Here is a 26,174-nt window from a genome sequence, read left to right as displayed (position 1 = left end):
CTCTGTGTAAATCCAACTATTAACATAATCAATACATTTTGTAAATGTTGTGTTTTTGTTACTGGTAAACCAACCACGTCCATTAAAATTGACATGTGCGTCTATGTGCCAAATTCCACCTATTTTTCCTTAACATTTTTAAGATTATATATTTTATTTCTCTGTAATCCTTGCAATTTTTGTTGTTTTTATAATGTACAAAACATATACTGGTTTGAGAAATATGAAAATGTACCATTCTGTAAATGCATATCTCCTCAAAGTTTATTGGTTTTTAGATGGAGGTAAAAAAACGTTATTCATTTCTCACTTAAAACAAAACACAAAGTGAAATGTTTATTGTTTGCAAAATCACATTTATTATAATAAAATCATTTAGTCATAGAAAATGTAATTTAACATGCAATCTATTTTGATGCAGAGAGAAAGCCCTTTCATTACCATTAGGCATTTTAGCAATGGAAACCTGTAATTTGGCTTTTAGGCATTGTGGTACCTCCTGTGTATGTGTAAGAAATTTGGTTTCATTATCAGTTTCATTATCCTTGAAACTGCATTGTCATTGTACTTCATTGTACACAGATCACATCTGACTCCATACAATTTTAAATAAGATTTGTATATACCAACAGCAGCATGTTTGTTCACACTTACACAAACTGATTCAAACTGCCTTAGAAATATTTTTTTTCAATTGCAATTCTAAATGTCTTTTCCCCAAGTGCAAAATGCCTAATATCTGCAGACTTCCTTTACAAATTTAAGAGATAGTCCCACACTAACCACTGAATTATAATTAATATAATGAAAATACATATCATCAGATTCCAGTGAGCATTTCAGAATTAGCATTTTGCTTTAATCCTTTTTATCCTTACACTCTTGCCCAGTGCAGCCACATTTCTCAATGTAGACATATGAGTGATTTCTGGTTGATCCATCATGGCAGTGCATTTTCACTTCTTTCTTACTAGTTTTCAGTTCCTGGCAACAGGCACACGAATGCATCATGCTGTTCATTGTTAAAGAATACCTACAAAACAGATGGATGCCATAAGAAAACACAGTCACATGCATCATGACAAAATCTGAAGTAATTCGAATGGACCTAACACTTTACCATTTCCAGATATGGATAAATGCACAATTTTATAAATAAATAGTGTGTCCATTACAAATCCAACTGGAATCTTTGATATTATGAAGTTATTATGAAGTGTAAGACTCACATAGAGGATGTCACGCAAGATCCTGAGCATGAGGTCACCTCCACTGGAGTTGTGGAATTACAGCCATTGACCTCCAGATAAGCTGTGTTCTTAGAAACTTTGCAGTCCTGCAGAGTGCCTATAAAGCAAGAAATGGTTTAGATCTAACACTATTTTTATTTTTGTAAATGTTTACAATAGTCAACCCTAAAGATCAATATAAATCGAATGACAATTGAGTGGATTATTTAACTTATACCATGGTATTGCCAAAGTTCTTACTTTAAATTGAGTCTGAATGTTTGTCATATTTTCATAAAATTAAATTTCTGCTTGCATACATTTCAAAACTGCTTATATGTTAACCAGCCAGCAAATCAGAACTGAATATTTGCAAGACCATAGTATACATATTTAAATATTATTTATAGTATAAAATACAAAACAATAAAAAAACACACTATTTCCATAAAACATATTTTTAGATTTTGTTTTACTCACAGGTTTTGCAACACCCATCTTCATCAGTGCGAATTGTACCCTGAGATGAGATTTTATGAAATGTTTATGAATTATTTTAAAATGTGACATAAAATGTGAAATCTGCACTTTACATTTATCTTCATCTGTTCCTTGAAACATGACACATCTCTCTCTTCACTAATAGATATATAAATCACATTTTTTTTACTCACAGGTATGCAGTCTTCAAGGTTGAATTCTGGACAGGTGGTGGTGCTGGTCTGAAGAATGACTCGATCGTTTTGTGTTGTGCAGTTATGTTTCACACATTTGTCTTCCGTAGGTGACCACAAGGTACCAGGCTGTCAAAGAAAACCAAAGTTAAATGGCTGCTGAAAAAGTTTAGTTTCATTTACATAAATTATTTTCCACCACTTCTGGTATGGCAAAGTAGAATTTATTTAGACAGTTTACAGTCAAATAGGGAGGTGTGATAAGTAACAAAATAATGTGTCTTACCAAGTATTCAATGCCATCAACAACACATACTTCTTTTGGAACTGAAACAACAAACAATGACTTATTGATCGTTGTAAATTATTTACACTCATTGTACTTCAAACTTCATTATATAATAATGTATCCAGTTTATTAAATGGATTTATTTGTTCACTTACTGCAATAATATTCCAGACAGCAATTCACTGTTCTGTTGGCCAGAGTTTCGCCCACCGTGCAGTTGATGATTTCAGGATCACACACTACAGGCCTGCATTCAACACTAAGAGAGCTTCTGCTGCACTCACATTGACTGCATCCTGTGAGCCATGATTCTCCAGGCTGTGATTAAATAACACACTACATAGTGAGCAAGGAATGAAGAGGCTTTACAGAACTTTAGAAAAAATGCTCACACCAATGAAGCACTTACCTTTCTTGGCATGCCATCAGGTCCAGTGCAACCTGGGTAAAAAAAATGCTATTTTAATGGTATTAAAAAAAAAATCTGTCCTCAAACTGTGGCCACAGCAAACGGGCTACATTTATATGAAATTTACAAACAAGCTTCCAGAAAATAAGTCCACTATAGAAAGAGACTCATGTAGGGCAGATTCACTGAAAACCTATAGGATGTAGGATATATAGCCATGTCTCTCACCACAAGAGGGCACACACGTGTCTGAGAATGGGCTGAATAATGTCTGTCCATCTGGGCAGAAACAACCCTCCACTTTCTTTTCAAAGCAACCAGGTGTACCAGGGGTACAGTCGGCAACAAACTTGTCATTGTACCTACAAAAAGCAGATGGCAGCACTGAAATATTTCACTTCAGAAAGAGCTGTATCAAAAAAACATGCAACCATAATTTTTAAATATAGGTTCTTAGGAATAAGCTTTTCAAATTTACAGTGAAGTCACATTCTTGGTGTTACCTTTGAATACATGTTTCTTGCACTGTGGGTCCACATGACTTGAAAACTTTAGTGTCTGGACATGTATGCACTGTTCAGGAAGACAAGTGGAGGAAGACACATTTCTGATTCAGAACGAAAACCATAACATACTTGCTCGCACATTTTGGAGCACAAAATGAAATGGCCAGACACATTGTAAGTACAAAGTAAAAAAAAATACACTGCATACCACACTGTCCATTTGTTAGTTCCCTCCAGCTGATGCAGCCTGTCTTCTGTGCACACTGCTCTGCATAGGCCTCAAGGCTGAAACAGCCTACAGAAATATTATTCATGTGGCAGACATCATACTGACAAGCCTTGTAGTGGTTCAGATAAGGCACAATTGCCCGACATGCTTCAAAAGCCCTAGACAAGGAAAATAAGACATACAAAAGACCCAATAAAAGAATTAACAATAGCATGTGAAATGGAGCAATTGACAATGTGTTTTTATTCAACAAATAATTGGAAACACATAAAGAAGTGATTCTCTTACGGACTGAGCAGCACGTCACAGATCTCAGGCTGACATGAGGGTGGTGTCGGTGAGGGGCGCGCAGTAGGTTTAGGAGTAGGTTTAGGAGTAGGTTTAGGAGTAGGTGGAATTTCGCATTCTGTGACATTTGCCAGCCACTGCCCAGCTGCGTCACGACATGAAGGACTGGTCTCACCACTGGGTAGTCTGCAGTCATTTTGGGGATTGTTATCACAGAAGCCTTTTGAAAGAGATACAACAAAAGGATTACTTTTGGAATACTTTTTTTTTGGATCCTTCAGATAATTGACAATGACACCTATGTAATGACTCAAATAACAGCATTCCATTAAAACAACATTTTAAAGACCCAATATTATAGACAACATTGCTAGGTGTTAAAGGTGAAGAGACTAACGCTAAACAGAAGATTGTCAGGAAATTAAGTGTCCTTTTAGATACATGTCCAACATGTGTAATGTGTTTTCTTACCACACTGTCCCTCCGTGTTCTTCTTGAATAGACTCATTGGTAGATTGACCAAAAAGTCAAGGCCCTTGAAGCTGACAGTTGCTTGAATTTGAGGGATTTGTAGTCTCACCTCAATCCCTGTGCTTGTAATATTGAAGTCATTATTGGCAAAAGCAGGGAACACTTGCTTGTCATTGACAAACACCTATAAAAGACACATTTTGTTACCATTAGTACATAATAAACACAGGCCTTGGTTAAGGCTCCTTTAAAATGCAATTATCATCCAAATTGATGGAAGATTATATATGGAAGCAATACTGTGTTACTCACCATATTGATGGTTGGATTTCTTTTCTGGTCAAGACGGATTACATATGATTTATAATAAACAATCAAGTACTGTGGACAAGCAAGATTTTTTTCAATTTCACAAAAGTAGTTCTTGAGATGGACACTGAAATTATACTTGGGAACAATCTCTTTAACCAAAACATATGTGCAGTTTCCTTGGAAATCATAATAGGTGCCATCAAAAGTCACATAGTGAGGATCGCCCCAGCCATAACATTTACCTATAAGAGAAAACATTTTGTGTGAGCAATTTATGCAACAATTGGACTTCCTGCATTTAGTCCTACTTGACACAGTTTTTGAAATTTCATTGAAATGAAAGTGAAGTGATTGTCACTGTGATACACAGCACAGCACACGTTGCACACAACGAAATGTGTCCTCTGCCTTTAACCATCACCCTTGGTGAGCAATGGGCAGCCATGACAGGCGCCCGGTGAGCAGTGTGTGGGGACAGTGCTTTGCTCAGTGGCACCTCAGTGATGCCTTTGGCGGCTCAGGATTCGAACCGGCAACCTTCTGATTATGGGGCCGCTCTCTTAACCGCTAGGCTACCACTGCCCCTCATTTTTGGCCCGTTTAAATGGGCCCTGACCCGAATCTTTACCCGAACTCTACACAGTGTCAAACTGTTGGCATAAAACATATATGCCCGTAGTTTCGTGACAAGCTATATTAATTAAATTTAACCATAACACTATACCCTAACCATATTCCTTGCAGCAAGGTTTACACTGCAGGTGTAAAACTGCAAAGGGATGACATTGGTTCTAATATGAGGGCATACCCGTCTTTGTGTGTAACTGGGAACTGTGACTCATGAGCCATATATAGTTCTACTATGTAGACAGTACAGTGTGGAGGTAAGCTGACGACCTGTCTACGCTGCTGGCTTTTTTTTTCTAGTAAATAGGTAAACCCTCAAGTTTGTGTTGTTGATGAAAGGATGACTATAGCACTCAATAGGATTCAGTCAGTGCATGTAGGTAGGAGAGAACGGGTAACCCCTGGTGCATGGTGGCGCAGTGGTGCTTCAGTTAGCAACATGGCCTCACACCTCCAAGATTGTGAGTTTGAATCCTGGCATGCTTCAGTTTGCATGCTCTCTCCAGATTGGCGTGGGTTTCCTCCTGGTTCTCCATCCCAATGGCATGTACACTATGTGAAGTGAATGCTGTGTGTGTGTGTGTGTGTGTGTGTGTGCTGTTGTCCCGCCCTGGGTGAGTCCACGGCCTCGGATGGGATCCAACAGTAGTTATGTAATTATGGAAATTGAGTGATTTAGGTGAAAACCTTTTTATGCTTTTTGACAATCATCATTTCCAGAGAGTGCAGGTGCAGCAGAGTGAGAAGAGAGACAAGTGCCTGGTGCCAGGAGCTCATAAACAAACAAGAAGGTAGCCAGCTAGGTGCCTATATAATCATAGAACATGAGGTGGGAGTTTGATGAGGTGTCCATGGTCACGACAGGGCAAGAGAAACCAATAGAGCCAACAAAACTAAAGAAATGTTAGTGGTAAATTAGTGGTAAATGTATGTAACTGCTGTGCCAGGAAGCTTGATGACCCAAAGGTTATCAACCACAGAAACTGAAATATCTCTGAAGTTAGGATGAGTTAGGGAATGGGATTATGAGCAATTTTTGCAATCTAATGGGCAGGACCTAGTATTTACTGTGTTTATTATAGTGAATATTAGAGTGGTCATAATGGTCATGTTAGGTAACACCCAATTTTTTGTCCTTGATGTACTGAATAAAAGCAGTATTGAGGTACCTTTTAATAAATTAAATGAACCCAAACCATTATGTTTGGATGAATGTTCGGATGAAATTTAAACACAAATAATATAGTATGTGATTATAATCTTAAAACTTACATTCACATTCATAGCGGGGGCAACATCCTGTCTCATCATAGACCTTTATTGGAGGGTACTTATTAGAACACACTGGTTTCACTTGTGTAGCTGGGTCACATGGCACAGGTTTAGAGGTCACTGTGCCCATGAAACAGGTGTCTATGGTGCATTTTGTACTTGTCCAAGAATCTCCATTCTAATGCAAAAATAAAGAAATTACATACATATTTAAGTTAATTTTGAAGACATATAAAATTTATGTTTTATGTTGAAATCGGTTACCTTTCTTGGTGGTTGGAGATTATTACAATCAGGTGATGGTTTTGTTGGTTTTGTTGTTATTGCTTTTTTGGTAGTAGTAGTAATAGTAGTAGTAGTAACAGTGGTAGTAGTAGTTGCAGAGCAAGATGTTCCTTTCTTTTCCACTTTACACTCAGAATTGCAATAAGCTGTGTAACACCAGCCTGCTCCATCAGTTTCATTATACATGATGGAATCTGGTAGCAAAACAGAATGAGAAATTAGAAGGTTCACATGATAATAAATGAACTGTTACTAAAGCAATACCTGTCACATTTAATAAAAGCTGGTCTTTTACAGACCTGTTCTATGTACCCCAACTCTCTACTATGTCAATCCTTGACCTATTCCAACTCCTTGAGATTCTGAGATTATTGTTAACAAACACATTACTTTTAAGGTTTTCATGTTCTGTTCACATAGTACTTGACACAATCTAAGCAATTGAACAAGTTCAAATGTATCTACTGACTCTTCCACTTTTACTGCTAATATTAATCTTCAGAAACTGTGTTTTTGTCTTCTTAAATGTAATATTATGGCATGGTACTTACTGGGTGGGAAATCCTGGGCCATATATTTGCAGGAACATTTGCTTGGAGTGACCATAGGTTTTGTACTTGTTGCAGATGATGTAGTGGATTGTGGGCCCTCTGTTGTGGTGCCTGGAAAAAATGTAGGTATTTCTAAAAATGTCATTGGGCTAAAGTTATACTTGGGCTAATGGGTATGGTACAATTTCTGTCTTATCTGTTTTTACACCTGAAGTATATATTGAAAGTTATGTTGTACTTAGACTACCTGGTATACTCTGCTGTACTCTTCACTGTTATCAATTCTTTTTGCTGTTGTTTGTGGACTAATTGTTTTTGATTCTGTAGTTGTAAGATGCTATACCTGCTGCTGTTGTTGTAATGGGACGAGTTGATGGGGTTATTGTGATAATGGGTCCTGATGTTTCTGTTGTTGTGGTTGTGACCGCTGTTGTTGAACGTGGTCCTGCTGTTGGTTCTGTTGCTATTGTTGTGGTCTCTTCTGGTGTTGTTACAGGTCCTGTTGTTTCTGTTGTCGTTGTTGGTTCCTCTGTTGTTGTGATCTCTTCTGGTGTTGTAACGGGTCCTGTTGTTTCTGTTGTCGTTGTTGCTCCCTCTATCGTTGTAATGGGTCCTGTTGTTTCTGTTGTTGTTGTTGGTTCTTCTGTTGTTGTGATCTCTTCTGGTGTTGTAACGGGTCCTGATGTTGTTTCTGTTGTCGTTGTTGGTTCTTCTGTTGTTGTGATCTCTTCTGGTGTTGTAACAGGTCCTGTTGTTTCCGTTGTCGTTGTTGGTTCCTCTGTTGTTGTGATCTCTTCTGGTGTTGTAATGGGTCCTGTTGTTTCTGTTGTCGTTGTTGGTTCCTCTGTTGTTGTGATCTCTTCTGGTGTTGTAACGGGTCCTGTTATTTCTGTTGTTGTTGTTGGTTGTTCTGTTGTTGTGATCTCTTCTGGTGTTGTAACGGGTCCTGTTGTTTCTGTTGTTGTTGTTGGTTGTTCTGTTGTTGTGATCTCTTCTGGTGTTGTAACGGGTCCTGTTGTTTCTGTTGTTGTTGTTGGTTCTTCTGTTGTTGTGATCTCTTCTGGTGTTGTAACGGGTCCTGTTGTTTCTGTTGTCGTTGTTGGTTCTTGTGTTGTTGTGATCTCTTCTGGTGTTGTAACGGGTCCTGTTGTTTCTGTTGTCGTTGTTGGTTCCTCTGTTGTTGTGGTCCCTTCTGGAGTTGTAATGGGTCCTGGTGTTGTTTCTGTTGTTGTGGTTGTGTCCGCTATTGTCGAACGTGGTCCTGTGGTTGTTTCTGTTGCTGTTGTTGTGGCCTCTTCTGGTGTTGAAACGGGTCCTGTTGTTTGTGTTGTCGTTGTTGGTCCCTCTGTTGTGATCTTTTCTGGGGTTGTAATGGGTCCGGTTGTTTCTGTTGTCGTTGTTGGTTCCTCTGTTGTGATCTGTTCTGGTGTTGTAACAGGTCCTGTTGTTTCTGTTGTCATTGTTGGTTCCCCTGTTCTTGTGGTCTCTTCTGGTGTTGTAATGGGTCCTGTTGTTGTTTCTGTTGTTGTGGTTGGAGCCTCTGTTCTAATAGGGCTAGTTGTTGGTCCTTCTGTTGTTGAACCTACAGTAACTGCAGTGGTTTCTTTTATCTGGGGCCCTGTGGTTTTAGCTGGACCAGATGTGGTCTGTTTTGTTATAGGACCTTCAGTTGTTGACTCACTAACTGTTGTAGATTCTGTTGTTGTGGTCCCTTCTGCTGTTGTAACTGGTCCTGATGTTGTTTCTGTCACCACTGTTGAGCCTTCTGTTGGTGTACTAATACTAACGGTTGTAGTTTCCTTTGTTGTGGTTGTGGTTATCAATGGTGTTGTAGTTGCGCACACACAGCATTTGGCTCTGATTTCATAATCATAGCATCTTGGAGGCATTTGCTCTACATTTTTACACACCAGTCCAGATGCATTGCATACAACATTAGTTTGTAAATCTGCAATTGGCACATCTGGCAGCAACTTTGCCCTGCACTGAACTTCTTCAAGTTTTTCACAAGAAACATTTTCCAGTGTTTCATAATCTCCTCCATCAAGACCATCAGTGGGATAAGTGTTATCAATCCATTCTGACCAGTGACATTCATAGACGCAAGCTGCTGGTGTAGTTGTTGTTCCCTCTGGTGTTGTAACGGGTCCTGTTGTTGTTGTTATTCCCTCTGGTGTTGTAACGGGTCCTGTTGTTTCTGTTGTTGTTGTTGGTCCCTCTGTTGTTGTAACGGGTCCTGCTGTTTCTGTTGTTGTGGTTGGGACCTCTGTTCTAATAGGGCTAGTTGTTGGTCCTTCTGTTGTTGAACCTACAGTAACTGCAGTGGTTTCTTTTGTTGTTTCCTCTGTTGTTGTGGTCTTTTCTGGTGTTGTAACGGGTCCTGTTGTTTCTGTTGTTGTGGTTGGGACCTCTGTTCTAATAGGGCTAGTTGTTGGTCCTTCTGTTGTTGAACCTACAGTAACTGCAGTGGTTTCTTTTGTTGTTTCCTCTGTTGTTGTGGTCTTTTCTGGCGTGGTAACGGGTCCTGTTGTTTCTGTTGTCGTTGTTGGTTCCTCTGTTGTTGTGGTCTTTTCTGGTGTTGCGGGTCCTGTTGTTTCTGTTGTCGTTGTTGGTCCCTCTATTGTTGTAATGGGTCCTGTTGTTTCTGTTGTCGTTGTTGGTTCCTTTGTTGTTGTGGCCTTTTCTGGTGTTGTAACGGGTCCTGTTGTTTCTGTTGTCGTTGTTGGTTCCTCTGTTGTTGTGGACTTTTCTGGTGTTGTAGCGAGTCCTGTTGTTTCTGTTGTCATTGTCGGTTCCTCTCTTGTTGTGGTCTTTTCTGGTGTTGTAACAGGTCCTGTTGTTTCTGTTGTCGTTGTGGGTCCCTCTATTGTTGTAACGGGTCCTGTTGTTTCTGTTGTCGTTGTTGGTTCCTCTGTTGTTGTGGTCTTTTCTGGTGTTGTAATGGGTCCTGTTGTTGTTTCTGTTGTTGTGGTTGGGACCTCTGTTCTAATAGGGCTAGTTGTTGGTCCTTCTGTTGTTGAACCTACAGTAACTGCAGTGGTTTCTTTTATCTGGGGCCCTGTGGTTTTAGCTGGACCAGATGTGGTCTGTTTTGTTATAGGACCTTCAGTTGTTGACTCACTAACTGTTGTAGATTCTGTTGTTGTGGTCCCTTCTGCTGTTGTAACTGGTCCTGATGTTGTTTCTGTCACCACTGTTGAGCCTTCTGTTGGTGTACTAATACTAACGGTTGTAGTTTCCTTTGTTGTGGTTGTGGTTATCAATGGTGTTGTAGTTGCGCACACACAGCATTTGGCTCTGATTTCATAATCATAGCATCTTGGAGGCATTTGCTCCATATTTTTACACACCAATCCAGACGCATTGCATACAACATTAGTTTGTAAATCTGCAATTGGCACATCTGGCATCAATTTTGCCCTGCACTGAACTTCTTCAAGTTTTTCACAAGAAACATTTTCCAGTGTTTCATAATCTCCTCCATCAAGATCATCAGAGGGATAAGTGTTATCAATCCATTCTGACCAGTGACATTCATAGACGCAAGCTGCTGGTGTAGTTGTTGTTCCCTCTGGTGTTATAACGGGTCCTGTTGTTGTTGTTATTCCCTCTGGTGTTGTAACGGGTCCTGTTGTTGTTGTTATTCCCTCTGGTGTTGTAACGGGTCCTGTTGTTTCTGTTGTTGTGGTTGGGACCTCTGTTCTAATAGGGCTAGTTGTTGGTCCTTCTGTTGTTGAACCTACTGTAACTGCAGTGGTTTCTTTTGTTGTTTCCTCTGTTGTTGTGGTCTTTTCTGGTGTTGTAGCGGGTCCTGTTGTTTCTGTTGTCATTGTTGGTTCCTCTGTTGTTGTGGTCTTTTCTGGTGTTGTAACAGGTCCTGTTGTTTCTGTTGTCGTTGTTGGTCCCTCTATTGTTGTAACGGGTCCTGTTGTTTCTGTTGTTGTTGTTGGTTCCTCTGTTGATTTGGTCTTTTCTGGTGTTGTAATGGGTCCTGTTGTTTCCGTTGTTGTTGTTGGTTCCTCTGTTCTAATAGGGCTAGTTGTTGGTCCTTCTGTTGTTGAACCTACAGTAACTGCAGTGGTTTCTTTTATCTGGGGCCCTGTGGTTTTAGCTGGACCAGATGTGGTCTGTTTTGTTATAGGACCTTCAGTTGTTGACTCACTAACTGTTGTAGATTCTGTTGTTGTGGTCCCTTCTGCTGTTGTAACTGGTCCTGATGTTGTTTCTGTCACCACTGTTGAGCCTTCTGTTGGTGTACTAATACTAACGGTTGTAGTTTCCTTTGTTGTGGTTGTGGTTATCAATGGTGTTGTAGTTGCGCACACACAGCATTTGGCTCTGATTTCATAATCATAGCATCTTGGAGGCATTTGCTCCATATTTTTACACACCAATCCAGACGCATTGCATACAACATTAGTTTGTAAATCTGCAATTGGCACATCTGGCATCAACTTTGCCCTGCACTGAACTTCTTCAAGTTTTTCACAAGAAACATTTTCCAGTGTTTCATAATCTCCTCCATCAAGATCATCAGAGGGATAAGTGTTATCAATCCATTCTGACCAGTGACATTCATAGACGCAAGCTGCTGGTGTAGTTGTTGTTCCCTCTGGTGTTATAACGGGTCCTGTTGTTGTTGTTATTCCCTCTGGTGTTGTAACGGGTCCTGTTGTTGTTGTTATTCCCTCTGGTGTTGTAACGGGTCCTGTTGTTTCTGTTGTTGTGGTTGGGACCTCTGTTCTAATAGGGCTAGTTGTTGGTCCTTCTGTTGTTGAACCTACTGTAACTGCAGTGGTTTCTTTTGTTGTTTCCGCTGTTGTTGTGGTCTTTTCTGGTGTTGTAGCGGGTCCTGTTGTTTCTGTTGTCATTGTTGGTTCCTCTGTTGTTGTGGTCTTTTCTGGTGTTGTAACAGGTCCTGTTGTTTCTGTTGTCGTTGTTGGTCCCTCTATTGTTGTAACGGGTCCTGTTGTTTCCGTTGTTGTTGTTGGTTCCTCTGTTCTAATAGGGCTAGTTGTTGGTCCTTCTGTTGTTGAACCTACAGTAACTGCAGTGGTTTCTTTTATCTGGGGCATTGTTGTTGTAGCTGGACCAGATGTGGTCTGTTTTGTTATAGGACCTTCAGTTGTTGACTCACTAACTGTTGTAGATTCTGTTGTTGTGGTCCCTTCTGCTGTTGTAACTGGTCCTGATGTTGTTTCTGTCACCACTGTTGAGCCTTCTGTTGGTGTACTAATACTAACGGTTGTAGTTTCCTTTGTTGCGGTTGTGGTTATCAATGGTGTTGTAGTTGCGCACACACAGCATTTGGCTCTGATTTCATAATCATAACATCTTGGAGGCATTTGCTCCATATTTTTACACACCAGTCCAGACGCATTGCATACAACATTAGTTTGTAAATCTGCAATTGGCACATCTGGCATCAACTTTGCCCTGCACTGAACTTCTTCAAGTTTTTCACAAGAAACATTTTCCAGTGTTTCATAATCTCCTCCATCAAGATCATCAGAGGGATAAGTGTTATCAATCCATTCTGACCAGTGACATTCATAGACGCAAGCTGCTGGTGTAGTTGTTGTTCCCTCTGGTGTTGTAACGGGTCCTGTTGTTGTTGTTATTCCCTCTGGTGTTGTAACGGGTCCTGTTGTTTCTGTTGTCGTTGTTGGTTCCTCTGTTGTTGTGGTCTTTTCTGGTGTTGTAGCGGGTCCTGTTGTTTCGGTTGTCATTGTTGGTTCCTCTGTTGTTGTGGTCTTTTCTGGTGTTGTAACAGGTCCTGTTGTTTCTGTTGTCGTTGTTGGTCCCTCTATTGTTGTAACGGGTCCTGTTGTTTCTGTTGTCGTTGTTGGTTCCTCTGTTGTTTTGGTCTTTTCTGGTGTTGTAGCGGGTCCTGTTGTTTCCGTTGTTGTTGTTGGTTCCTCTGTTCTAATAGGGCTAGTTGTTGGTCCTTCTGTTGTTGAACCTACAGTAACTGCAGTGGTTTCTTTTATCTGGGGCCCTGTGGTTTTAGCTGGACCAGATGTGGTCTGTTTTGTTATAGGACCTTCAGTTGTTGACTCACTAACTGTTGTAGATTCTGTTGTTGTGGTCCCTTCTGCTGTTGTAACTGGTCCTGATGTTGTTTCTGTCACCACTGTTGAGCCTTCTGTTGGTGTACTAATACTAACGGTTGTAGTTTCCTTTGTTGTGGTTGTGGTTATCAATGGTGTTGTAGTTGCGCACACACAGCATTTGGCTCTGATTTCATAATCATAACATCTTGGAGGCATTTGCTCTACATTTTTACACACCAGTCCAGACGCATTGCATACAACATTAGTTTGTAAATCTGCAATTGGCACATCTGGCATCAACTTTGCCCTGCACTGAACTTCTTCAAGTTTTTCACAAGAAACATTTTCCAGTGTTTCATAATCTCCTCCATCAAGATCATCAGAGGGATAAGTGTTATCAATCCATTCTGACCAGTGACATTCATAGACGCAAGCTGCTGGTGTAGTTGTTGTTCCCTCTGGTGTTGTAACGGGTCCTGTTGTTGTTGTTATTCCCTCTGGTGTTGTAACGGGTCCTGTTGTTGTTGTTATTCCCTCTGGTGTTGTAACGGGTCCTGTTGTTTCTGTTGTTGTGGTTGGGACCTCTGTTCTAATAGGGCTAGTTGTTGTTCCTTCTGTTGTTGAACCTACTGTAACTGCAGTGGTTTCTTTTGTTGTTTCCTCTGTTGTTGTGGACTTTTCTGGTGTTGTAGCGGGTCCTGTTGTTTCTGTTGTCATTGTTGGTTCCTCTGTTGTTGTGGTCTTTTCTGGTGTTGTAACAGGTCCTGTTGTTTCTGTTGTCGTTGTTCGTCCCTCTATTGTTGTAACGGGTCCTGTTGTTTCTGTTGTCGTTGTTGGTTCCTCTGTTGTTTTGGTCTTTTCTGGTGTTGTAGTGGGTCCTGTTGTTTCCGTTGTTGTTGTTGGTTCCTCTGTTCTAATAGGGCTAGTTGTTGGTCCTTCTGTTGTTGAACCTACAGTAACTGCAGTGGTTTCTTTTATCTGGGGCCCTGTGGTTTTAGCTGGACCAGATGTAGTCTGTTTTGTTATAGGACCTTCAGTTGTTGACTCACTAACTGTTGTAGATTCTGTTGTTGTGGTCCCTTCTGCTGTTGTAACTGGTCCTGATGTTGTTTCTGTCACCACTGTTGAGCCTTCTGTTGGTGTACTAATACTAACGGTTGTAGTTTCCTTTGTTGTGGTTGTGGTTATCAATGGTGTTGTAGTTGCGCACACACAGCATTTGGCTCTGATTTCATAATCATAACATCTTGGAGGCATTTGCTCCATATTTTTACACACCAGTCCAGACGCATTGCATACAACATTAGTTTGTAAATCTGCAATTGGCACATCTGGCATCAACTTTGCCCTGCACTGAACTTCTTCAAGTTTTTCACAAGAAACATTTTCCAGTGTTTCATAATCTCCTCCATCAAGACCATCAGTGGGATAAGTGTTATCAATCCATTCTGACCAGTGACATTCATAGACGCAAGCTGCTGGTGTAGTTGTTGTTCCCTCTGGTGTTGTAACGGGTCCTGTTGTTGTTGTTATTCCCTCTGGTGTTGTAACGGGTCCTGTTGTTTCTGTTGTTGTGGTTGGGACCTCTGTTCTAATAGGGCTAGTTGTTGGTCCTTCTGTTGTTGAACCTACTGTAACTGCAGTGGTTTCTTTTGTTGTTTCCTCTGTTGTTGTGGTCTCTTCTGGTGTTGTAATGGGTCCTGTTGTTTCTGTTGTCGTTGTTGGTTCCTCTGTTGTTGTGGTCTTTTCTGGTGTTGTAGCGGGTCCTGTTGTTTCTGTTGTCGTTGTTGGTTCCTCTGTTGTTGTGGTCTTTTCTGGTGTTGTAACAGGTCCTGTTGTTTCTGTTGTCGTTGTTGGTCCCTCTATTGTTGTAACGGGTCCTGTTGTTTCTGTTGTCGTTGTTGGTTCCTCTGTTGTTTTGGTCTTTTCTGCTGTTGTAACTGGTCCTGATGTTGTTTCTGTCACCACTGTTGAGCCTTCTGTTGGTGTACTAATACTAACGGTTGTAGTTTCCTTTGTTGTGGTTGTGGTTATCAATGGTGTTGTAGTTGCACACACACAGCATTTGGCTCTGATTTCATAATCATAGCATCTTGGAGGCATTTGCTCCATATTTTTACACACCAGTCCAGACGCATTGCATACAACATTAGTTTGTAAATCTGCAATTGGCACATCTGGCATCAACTTTGCCCTGCACTGAACTTCTTCAAGTTTTTCACAAGAAACTTTTTCCAGTGTTTCATAATCTCCTCCATCAAGATCATCAGAGGGATAAGTGTTATCAATCCATTCTGACCAGTGACATTCATAGACGCAAGCTGCTGGTGTTGTCGTTTCTGGTGTCGTTATTGTTTCTGTTGTTGTTGGTCCCTCTGTTGTTGAACTTGGTGCTGGTGTTGTTTCTGTTGTTGTGGTTGGTTCTTCTGTTGCTGGACCTGTTGTACCTTCTGTAGATTCTGTTGTTATTGGCCGTTCTGGTGTTGTAGATGGTCCTATAAAAAGACGATTATTTTAGTCAAAACAGAACAACCAAGAACTATCATGGAGTTAGTAAATCAAAAGTGAAGTGAAGTGATTGACATTGTCATTGTGAAACACTGCAGCACAGCACACGGCATACACATTGAAATGAGTTCTCTGCATTTAACGCATCACCTTGGTGACCAATGGGCGGCCACAACAGCACCCAAGGAGCAGGATTTGAACAGGCAATTTTCCGATTATGAGTTGGTTTCCTTACGTGCTAGGCCACCATTGCCTCCAAAAAGTATGAAGTATGTTCACCTATGAACAATTCAGTGTCACCAATTCAGCTAGTGTGCATGCTTTTGTCCTCTGAGAGGATACTGAGAGGATATTCACGCCATGCAAACTCCGCATTCAAAAAGCACAAGCCGTGATTGACATTTACAACCTAATAATCAATTATTAGGAAATACATTTTAGTAGCTTTGCCACTGCTGTCTAAAATCAGAGAAGCCTTTTTTTGGGCAGTGGTGGCCTAGCGGTTAAGGAAGCGGCCCCATAATCAGAAGGTTGGCGGTTTGAATCCAGATCTGCCACTGAGGTGCCACAGACCAAAGCACCGTCCCCACACACTGCTCATTTTGTTGTATGCACAGTGTGCCATGCTGCAGTGTATCACAATGACAACCACTTCACTTTCACTTTAATTCCTCAGGCTAAAAATGAGCAGAATGATCTACCTGCATTCACAATTTATTTATATATATATAAAGTCCATAAATTTATTTGCAGAAATAGATAATAATCTGTATAAAATGGAGCACTGGGCCAGGAACATTAGGTAACACTATTTATGAAAAGTACATATGATTTTAAATGGTCCTTTGAATGTATAAAATAAAAACTCTTTATCCTCTGACCACTCCATATCCATAATTGCATAGTCCTAATCACGGTCATGGTTGCAGGAGCCCATTCCTGAAAATTGGGTGCAGGGTTGTGACACACCCAGGGCAGCACATCAGCTGACCGCAGCTAGGAGTATAGATATTACTTAAAAAAGTCATATTTGGTCCCATCTACCAGTTTCTTTTTTCTTTTATTTTAATGTCGTGACCCCCGATTTTGAAATATCAAGATATTCATCAAATATTCTGCAGTCTGTAATCAACATATAATTTTCAGTACTTACCAGGAGTGAAAGTGAAAATACTAGTGGTTACTGGTGCTGAAGTTGTTAAACACTGAGTCATTGTTCTTGCAATAGTTCCATTCTCTGCGCACACTGCCATGATACACGTTCCATCTCCATCTGTGGTACTGTAAACTGTGGCTCCAATAGGGTATTTATTCCCATTGTATTCACAGTAGCATGCTGCAAAAAATAGACCAACATGAATATTATCTGTATGTAATTAAATAATAGTTCATTTATGATTCATTAATAGATTATTCTGTCAATTTCATATCTCACCTTTTTGCTCATACTTGCATCTGGCCTTTCCTGACATACATTTGCTAAAGAGAAAAAGAAAGGTGAAAAATGACCAGTTTCACACCAGATCCTCTTGACAATATTATGTACTGTTAAGGAGTCAGACTTCACAATTCTACATTTAGGGATATTATTGTGGAATTCTGCCTAATTATGTTATTTTTTCTTATGTCATTTATCAGACAAGCTTATCCAGAGTCACTTTCAATCAGTAGTTACAGGGACAGTCCCCCCTGGAGCAACTGAATGTTAAGTGTCTTACCCAGGGACACAATGGTAGTTACTGGGGTTTGAACCTTGGTATTTTGGTTCATATTCTTTCTAAGTCCTGTTTATGAGACTTGCAAATCATTGGACAGTGTTTGGGGTTGTAATAACCATTCAGCTAAATTTCAGATGATGGTTTTTGTATCACAGGGACAATTTTTGAGTGATGTCTACTTGCAAAGTCAACTTACCATGTTTGACAATTTTCATTAGAAGGCATATCATCTCCTTCATTATAATGGCTTTCTTTGTCATCATAGCATCCACACTCTTCTAATGACACACACTTCATAGTTTTCTCTTCAAAATAAGGCCGGTTAAGAGGGCAATTCGGAAAACATCCTGAATTGGAAAAATATTGCATAAAATAATAAAAATAAATGAATGAAACCTCTGCAGTATTGCAGTTTACATTTCCTCAGATAGATAGAAGGCAGTGCAACTGATATCTGAACTAGTCATAAATATGTATACTTCCTTATATATCAAATATGATAATGGTGTTAATTGAAAGTGCATTTCAATTGAATTACAATTCAATCAAAACTACAATACATTTGTATTCCATTGTTTTGTGTCACTCATTTGGCAATAACCATTCAATCTGCATACACTGATAACATTAACACTAATACTGAGGAGAACCCATTTTTGTGCCAAAACAACCATGCACCAACCCCTATTCCACTAGAACTCTGAAGGTGACACCAAAGTAGCATATAATATAAGTCTAAGCAGCAGGGTGGTGCTTCCATGGATATGAATCGACTGATGTTTGACTGATGCTTAATAGGATTGAGAATTTTAAATTGAGAATTTAAAGGCCAAATCAACAACTCATACCGGATGTTGTGTTCCTTAAACCACTCATGACTGACCTGCCTGTGGTTACACAGTCTCATAAACAAAAATGCACTGTGTTATCTGACACCTTTCAAATTGAACCAGACTGAACGTTTTTTGCAATTTGTGCTACATGAGTGTTTCTATTGGACCTGATACTTTTACTTATACATTAGTCAATTCAGAACAGAGCATTTAGTGATTCGGTGCATGACAAACAATCAAGACAATTGTTTAAAAAGTACCTTCCAAAAGTGGGATCTGAGTGGAACATTTTGCTGTTGGGTTTCTGCAGGTTTTCATACAGGGAGCTCCACAAGGCTGATAGTGCCATTCACACCACTGTTCACCAAATGGGTTGTAATAATCACAAAACAGTGCTGCAAGTGAACAAAATCAGTTATATGTGTTAATCTTGATAATTAATAGTGGAAAAGTCAGAGATGGCTTTGTGCAAGAACTCACGGCAGACATTTGGGTTTCTCCATGCAACACAAGTTCCCACAGCTCTGCATGCCGCTGCATAGGCTGCCACAGCCGTGCAGAAACACTCACAATCTCCTCCACTGTCACATGCACATGTGTCTCTAACACATGTTTCAAAGTATTCTGTTGGGTCGACCTAAGAGAAGGCTGTGTCATCTCTTATGTACAGATAATATTTTATTTGGAAAAAAAGCCTACTAATTACGTACTCATTCAGAGAGTGTGGTAGCAATACATTGAAAATTTTTTTATTCATGTCTATGATGAACATACCTGTTTGTGACAAGCACTGAAAACATCACTCTTGATTATATGGCATTGTTTTAAGGCCCATGCTTCCCTGTGCGGTGTAATTTGGCAAGGGTTCTTCATAGCATCTGCTTTTGGGCAATTTGTAGAGGTAGTCCAGCTGTTCCCAAACTGTACAGCATCCAGTACTTCCTCTCCACATCTGGTTATGAAGTCATTGTTACCATTGCCATCATAGTTGCCACAAAGACCACAAACTTTGCCCTGGAAAGAGTTGTATTTATTTTTTTTGTGGTTTAGATTCATCACAAATCATTATTCATTTTATATAACACAAGCAAATATTTATCTTGACAAAAAATAGCTGTAATTTTGGATACACTAATATAATTTTCTCACCTTGAAATCTGGACTGAGCTTTATCATTAGGCTAGTTTTCCTGTCCCACATGAGAATCACGCCATTGCTTGCCTCAATGACCAGATATATTCCAATGGTATGGATTTTGTATGGGACCTGACTGCTGTTATCACGCTCAATAACTTGGACGTCATCTTCTGAAAATTTAATCTCAAAATTCTGGACATGTAGAGAAGATGTTTATCAGAAAAAATGTAATATATAAAAAAAGGAATTTGCACTATTATTCCTTGATGAATTTCCTCTTACCCCTATGAAGAACTTCACAGCTTTGGAACAGGTAGTGCCAGTTGTTCCGCAGGGTATGTTCTCAGTGATGACCCGGAATGAGCTCTCGGATGTTGCACAGCTGTCCTGTTTTGGTTAAATGATGACAGGAGACAGAGAAAAATACATTGTCTGATGAAGCTTGGTGAACTCTGGACATACTGTATGTAATTCAATCAGGGTAGCAGATCACTACTTTACCTGAGTGAGTGTGTATTCACAGTCTCCGTTGAATGAATATCTTTTTCCATCAAATGTAATGTAGTTACCATCACCATAGATGGTACAAGTGCTATGACACTCATTTTCCGTACATTGCCATTTTCTGTTTTTACAAGTGCTAAAAAAAAAGAAAATATCAAATATCTGTATAGGTTAATGTACTTTTATTATTTAGATAGTGGAATATAATAATGCCTGACTGCACTAAGGCATTTATCAGACACCCTTATCCAGAGTAACTTACAACCAGTTGTTACAGGGACAGTGACCCTGGAGCAAGTGTCTTGTTCAGGGACACAATGGGAGTAACAGGGGTTTGAACCTGTTCTTCTTTTTGTTCTTTTGGTTTCATAACCACTAGACTATTACCATCCATATAATATTCTTACCAGGTGTTACAGTCAGCTCTGACAGTTGTTCCTGGGGCATAATATTCTCCATTGTGGATGCATGGACAGTCCTCCTCTTCCACACACTGACCATTCTCATCAGACAACTGCCCATCAGGACACACGCAGCCAGATACACAGTGTAAACTCACCTACAGGTGGAAGGCAGAGAATGGAAATGCACTGAACATTTTTCAAGAACTTAGTCAGTATAGCTACTTTAGATGCCTAAACAAATGCAATGCTTGCAATTACTTTGTATCCATTTGTTGTTTTATTTATTGTGATTTATTTGATTTATTGCGAGATTATATATCAAAATATTTTTACACTTACACATTCATTATAAAGTGTCTGGCAACTCTTCTGACATTCTGAACCTTTTGTTCCTGGTGGTGTGTTCGAGCAGTTGAAGAAAATCATTCCACCACTGCAAGCTTTAGGAAAACAGATGTTGGAGAGTTTTATTCATAATTGTTTTAATGAATCGTGCATTTCCACTGTGGGAATGATCAGGAATTAAAAATATATATACTTACTTTCTGGTTTTACATATCCACTGCAGTGCAGTTTTCCACTTTTGCATAGACTATAAGACAAAAAGAATGTTGCATTTCAAATGAAACCATTGTCAATACATTGTTACCAGTCAACTTCAAGAATACTGAGACTCCTTACCAAGAGCTTCCTTCCATGATCAAAGTTTCTCCTGCATTGATAATTTCATTGCCACTGACACAGGGACATTGATTTATGGGGACACACTCGTCTTTTTCATTTAGGTAAGTGCCATCCTCACAACCACACCCATCCATTGAAACAAAGTCCACATTACAAGCATCATCCTGGGTGTTGAGAGCTCTGCATGTTCGTCCACAGCTTGTCATTTGATAAGAGAATACCATGCTCTTAGGACAGGTAGATGTGTACTTTCCTGTGCATTGAAAAACATCATTGATTATCATAGTGATATTGCTTGGTGGTTTTCTGGTGGTGGCATAAAAATTCTAGTTTAAAAGTGTGAATGGCTGATCTGAGTACAATGTGTCTCCAGGTAGGAGTTTGGCCTTGTCCACACAGGCATTCAAATGCAGCATTTATTTTATGCCCTCTGAACTTGCAGTTAAAGAACGCTGGTGCTGAACGCCCGTATGGATGCTTTCATTTGCTCCAATGAGCTGAAAAAGGGTTGGTGTTCCATCCGCGTGCACATGAGACTCCACGAATGGAAAAAAACAGCTAGACGTCCGTGTGAACGAGGCCTTAACTCTCATCTAACTGACACATTTGAAAACATAATGTGAAGTAATGTAGAACAGTTTATGGGATGCATCGATAATCAATGCACTGATAATTGTAATCAAATCGAATTGTGAACCCAGTGAAAGTTCACAACTCAACTGTATTGTAGCATAATTTAATGTAAGTGTGTTTCCTGCATCTCACCACATGTAACATCTCGCCATCCTTCCAGCAGGACACCCTTTGAAGAGCATGCATGAACGTAGGAGGATACAGCTGCACACATGCACTCCTCACTGTCCTTACAGTTGCAGCTGTCATACATACAAGCCTTTTGAAAGGGGGAAAATGGTGTCAAATGACTATAAATAAAATATAATGCAAGGTAAGCTGGAGTGCATGCAAATTAACAGTGAAGCAAGCTGTGATTTAATGAAGAATTAAAGTATTTTATTAAACTGGAAATACATGTCTCCGGAGCTTTGCTTTTTTCCAATTGTACAAGTGTACTTACAGATTTGTAGGATTGTGGATTGACTTCAGAATGACATGCAGAGAAAATTCCATCAGGTTTAGTCAGAAGGGAACACCAGTCCTCAGCGTATTTGGCTTAGAAGGAAAAGATACAGACAGAACATCTGTCAATTGAATTGGTGCATACATTTGCAAACATGGAGTTTTGTTATTCAAAGACAGAAGTCATACCTAAATGCTGTCCACAAATTATTTGTTAGAATTAGTTTTATAACTATTGTTTTAGATTTACATTTGTATTATATTAGACTTTTGCACAATAATTACATTATTATGTATACGGGCTAAAATGAATTTCTTCTAAACTGTTTAAAGAGTAGTGGATGGTTGACCTCTCTGACTTCCCTTCACAGAACATTAAAGAGAATGTAGATACACAGAGTAAACTGTACTCCTGTCCAAGTAAACCCAAAGTAGATGGCTAGTAGATGGCTGATGAATGGCTAAAACTACAAGTTTTGCTGCTGTGGTTTCAAGGACGAGAAGCCTTCCTACTGATGACTACTAAGTACGGGATAGAAGAAGCATTGTTCTCTCTCAAACCATTCATGCATTTTACCTCTTTCCACATTCATGCTGCAGGGGTTTTCATGAGTTAACCCAACATCTGGACAGCTGGCTTGAGTCTTCCAAGTATTGGCAAAAGTCACAGCAGTTCCTTCAATTAGTCCACACTCCGTTTTCAGGTCATCAGCTAAGATATCATTGAAGTTTCCACAAAGTCCTGAAGGAAAATGTATGAGTCGCAATTAACATTATATTCTACAAATGTTAAAATGTTAAAAAAGGAAATATAATGGCAATGAAACGCACCACTTGTCTTGGATTTGTTTTCAGGACTGGCAATGACATACACTTGCATGATGGGAATTAGCTGGATCTCCAGGTGAAGTCCATAAGGAGTATTTGCAATAATGTAAAAGGTGGAAGGTCGGAAGATCAGCAAATGTTCTAAGAATCACAGGCAGAAATGACGTAAGTGAATAGCAGCGCACAGTATTGAAAGTGGTGGAAAGGCTGGGACATCAGTTATGCTCCCTCACCATTTTGCAGTGGCAGTGTAGTGGACATTCCATTTACCAGTAGACCTCCAGCAGAAGTAATTACCACCTGTAGAGGTTTGAATATACACAGCAAGTCATCGTAACTCTTAGTTACATTTCAACATGATTGTTAGAAGGATGCTGCTTACTGTATTCCCAGATACATCTAGAGTAACTGACTTCAGACAGGTGACAGTGGAAGCCTCTCCACAGGTTTTTATCTCTGCCAGGACGGTTATGTCATTTCCAGTGCTTTGCTGAGGGACAAAAAAAAGTTGAAAATGATTTAGTGAATTTGAGAATGTGTAGAGGCAGGGTTGTGTAAATAAGTTTGCTGTCTAGGATGCGGTCACCTTTGACAAGACGTAAGAGCATTCTCCATGAAAGGTGTAGGATTTTCCATCGTATGTGGTGATATGGGAACCTCCCTCCAGTGCACAGGTGCCGGGACAATTCACATGTTCACATTTCCAGTGGCCCTGTGCACAGGTGCTGAAGGACAACATATGTCACGTGAAATGTTCATGGGGCCATATTGATAGCACAATGGTCACATGATTCTGGCACTATGTAAATCGTCATATGCAATTACTATGCAATTAATGTAATGGAGGATGGATGCTTAATAAAAGTGGTAATAAGATTCTTTGTTTTGAGCAGTGGTTCACGATGAGTGATGACTGTCATCCTGTGAACATTGCAGTGTACCACTAGAGGGAGCCCATGTACCACCAGTGGTGTCCTACATTTTGAGAACCACAGCTATAGATGATCCAACCAAAGTTGGTGTTACTTTTGAAAAGTAGGTTGGCATCCCTATAATCATATTTACCATGTCTGACAGGTCTTTGTGTAGGACTCTCCAGACTGATATGGCTTGCCATCATGAACACAGGGACAATCTTCTACTTTAACGCAGCCCGTCTTTGTAACGTCATCATAAACAGTTCCTTTAGGAAAGTGTTATTGATTTCATTATAATGAGCACATATCTCGAGCCAGGCTGATGTATAGATTGTAAAACAGTTGTTACTGTTGTGTACATACCTTCGGAACAGAAGCAGCCATCGGTGCAGTGATCCTCACATAACTGACTACTGTCTTGATTGGAGCAGGTGTCACGACAAGGGTTGCCACATTCCTGATACTCCATGTTCATTGGGCATGTTTTTCCTGTTCCATACATATACTATATATAAATCCACCATGCACCATAAATAAATCCCCTTCAAGACACTTGAGACAGATCACAAAGTTGTTAAGTCAGTATTTTAATATATTAGTGTAAAATTTAGCACAGTGGAGAAAAAAAACAAATACCGCAGAATTCGTGGGTTCTCCACTGCTGCGGGCTCCCTCCTGCATGGCCGCACTGGCGGGAGAACTCTGTGAGGGAGTCACATACACACGCTTGGCTGCTGCTGTTGCACTGGCACATGTCAGCTGCACATGCTTCAATGAAGGATTCTACAGGCACCAGGTCCAGACAGTCAATGAATGCAGGGATCTTGAACATATGTTCACATGTTTCTTTCTGTTGAGGGAAACAGCTATATTAAAGTATTGCTGTGCACTTTTTTTCATCTGTTACAGATCATGTTACAGAAAGATTTAGGTACCCACCTGATCTTCACATGTTTCTTGGGGCCTATGGTCGATCTCTTCACATATTTCTGTGGGTCCATCTATCTTCCATTTGTGACCAAAGTCTTCAGGTGTGATCACCATGTCTTTGAAAAAGGAAGAAAAACGACAATGTTATTCATTTTGTCATGTCACATTAAAGAAATCACAGTCTATGAAGACTATTTAGAACATACCGCTTAGCAAAAATTCATTGAACATCTGGGCGCCATTGAAGTCACCACAAAGCCCACAAGTTTTGTTTCTATACTTTGATGACAGCTCAACCTAGGACCAAACGCAATGTAAGAATTCCATGAAGCCCGAAATCAGTACCATTTATGGCTTATCTTATTATTCAGAAAATGCATTAAGATAATTCATACATGCAAAATGCAAAATAATGAATCTCATTAATATCCTCTCACATTTGTCAGAAGCGAAGATGCAACGGGGCAAATAAAACTTATGGCCATACCGAAAGAGCATCTTGTTTGTTCCACAGCAGCACCAGACCCAGTTTGGCTGAAACCTTGATGTAAGATGCTGATTGTTCGATGTGAACTCCATACCGAGAGAAGGGCAGGCTGACTCTAAACATGCAGAATAGCGCCATTTCATTTATTTCATTTCATTTATGTCCGACTATGCCCTATATCACATTTCATTTAGCGAAATTAAAACGATGTTGCCATGGAGCTTCTGTGACTAAAGATATTAAATTCAAGCATGAAAGGTTTTGTTAAAAAAAAAAAAAATTAAGTATTAAAGTTCATATCTGAATCCTGACATCGTCCTCGGCGTGTACTCACGGCTCCTTGTCCACGGTGATGTTGTCGGGGGACAGCTGGACCACGGCTCCCTCCAGCTTCAGGGTGACCTCGGTGATCGCGGCCTCGCCGGCCGACACCTCCCGCCGCATCTGGACGTTGAAGTCGCTGCCGTCACACAGGGACGTCAGCAGGTAGTTGCAGGTGAAGGGCAGCTGGAAGAAGTCTCCGTCGAAGGTCTTGAAGTGGAAGTTGCCCCACGTGCTGCAGACCTCGCCGTTGTGAGAAGGACTCACGCCTGCGTTGTACATGAGAGCAGACACGATGAGCCATCCTCTGCTTCAGATCACCAGAAACTTGAATGAAGGTGCACCTACCTGTAATTGGTATCTTGGGCATTGATGGCATTACCATAACTAAGGAAATAAAAGAGACACAGCTTGCATTAACTTGGTGGATAAAAACTTCATGAGGAAGTAACTTCATAAGGAAAAACACAGACCTGAAAATGGAGCGGATGGTCCAATAAAGAGCGCAAGCACAGCACTCCATTGTACAACCCAATGGAGGGCCATCTTGTTGGTTCCCATGAAGCCCGGAGCCAAGGGTAAGACATAAGTGCAAGGAGAGGTGGATCTTATATACCCTGACAATTTACAC

General features: G+C 40.1%; 1 protein-coding gene across 6 annotated transcripts; it reads right to left on the bottom strand.

Annotated features, from left to right (window-relative positions):
• Positions 1-310: 310 nt before the first annotated feature.
• Positions 311-26,107, bottom strand: LOC114767366 (mucin-5AC-like). 6 transcript variants are annotated; one of them, XM_028959075.1, is made up of 48 exons: positions 26,017-26,107; positions 25,892-25,930; positions 25,557-25,812; positions 25,223-25,337; positions 24,942-25,032; positions 24,745-24,851; positions 24,442-24,655; positions 24,169-24,294; positions 23,954-24,071; positions 23,475-23,613; positions 23,271-23,378; positions 23,122-23,188; positions 22,892-23,029; positions 22,638-22,802; positions 22,059-22,153; positions 21,749-21,875; positions 20,981-21,236; positions 20,842-20,891; positions 20,639-20,739; positions 20,303-20,454; positions 19,893-20,031; positions 19,674-19,778; positions 19,404-19,583; positions 19,029-19,268; positions 18,735-18,891; positions 18,515-18,649; positions 17,618-17,768; positions 17,139-17,182; positions 16,857-17,039; positions 14,962-15,690; positions 11,134-13,710; positions 7,486-11,067; positions 7,143-7,253; positions 6,571-6,785; positions 6,307-6,484; positions 4,408-4,649; positions 4,096-4,279; positions 3,625-3,844; positions 3,316-3,494; positions 3,105-3,174; positions 2,830-2,963; positions 2,602-2,633; positions 2,348-2,510; positions 2,190-2,230; positions 1,904-2,032; positions 1,710-1,749; positions 1,230-1,347; positions 311-1,033 (listed from the first exon to the last, which is right to left on the bottom strand). In XM_028959075.1, the coding sequence occupies exons 1-48, from the start codon at positions 26,102-26,104 to the stop codon at positions 859-861; spliced, it is 13,005 nt and encodes a 4,334-aa protein (XP_028814908.1). In that variant the 5' UTR covers positions 26,105-26,107; the 3' UTR covers positions 311-858. The 6 variants fall into 6 exon arrangements, with proteins under 6 accessions (XP_028814908.1, XP_028814911.1, XP_028814910.1 ...); XM_028959078.1 differs by having other exon boundaries at positions 7,486-9,330; positions 12,787-13,710; XM_028959077.1 differs by lacking the exon at positions 11,134-13,710 and having other exon boundaries at positions 7,486-9,330; positions 13,750-15,690.
• Between the last annotated feature and the right edge of the window lie 67 nt (positions 26,108-26,174).

This window comes from Denticeps clupeoides, chromosome 17 (assembly GCF_900700375.1).
Source record: "Denticeps clupeoides chromosome 17, fDenClu1.1, whole genome shotgun sequence".
NCBI classification, from domain to species: Eukaryota; Metazoa; Chordata; class Actinopteri; order Clupeiformes; family Denticipitidae; genus Denticeps; species Denticeps clupeoides.
Note: the sequence above shows the minus strand (reverse complement) of the source record. Positions and strands in the feature narration are given on the sequence as shown.

Bases quoted from the DNA above. Each gene is read 5' to 3' on its own strand.
- LOC114767366 (XM_028959073.1), bottom strand. From the start codon at position 26,104: ATGGGAACCAACAAGATGGCCCTCCATTGGGTTGTACAATGGAGTGCT. The intron at 20,740-20,841 runs GTAAGTATATAT...GTTTTCCTAAAG, and splicing joins TGGATATGTAAAACCAGAAA to CTTGCAGTGGTGGAATGATT. The intron at 1,034-1,229 runs GTGAGTCTTACA...TCTGTTTTGTAG, and splicing joins TCTTGCGTGACATCCTCTAT to GTATTCTTTAACAATGAACA.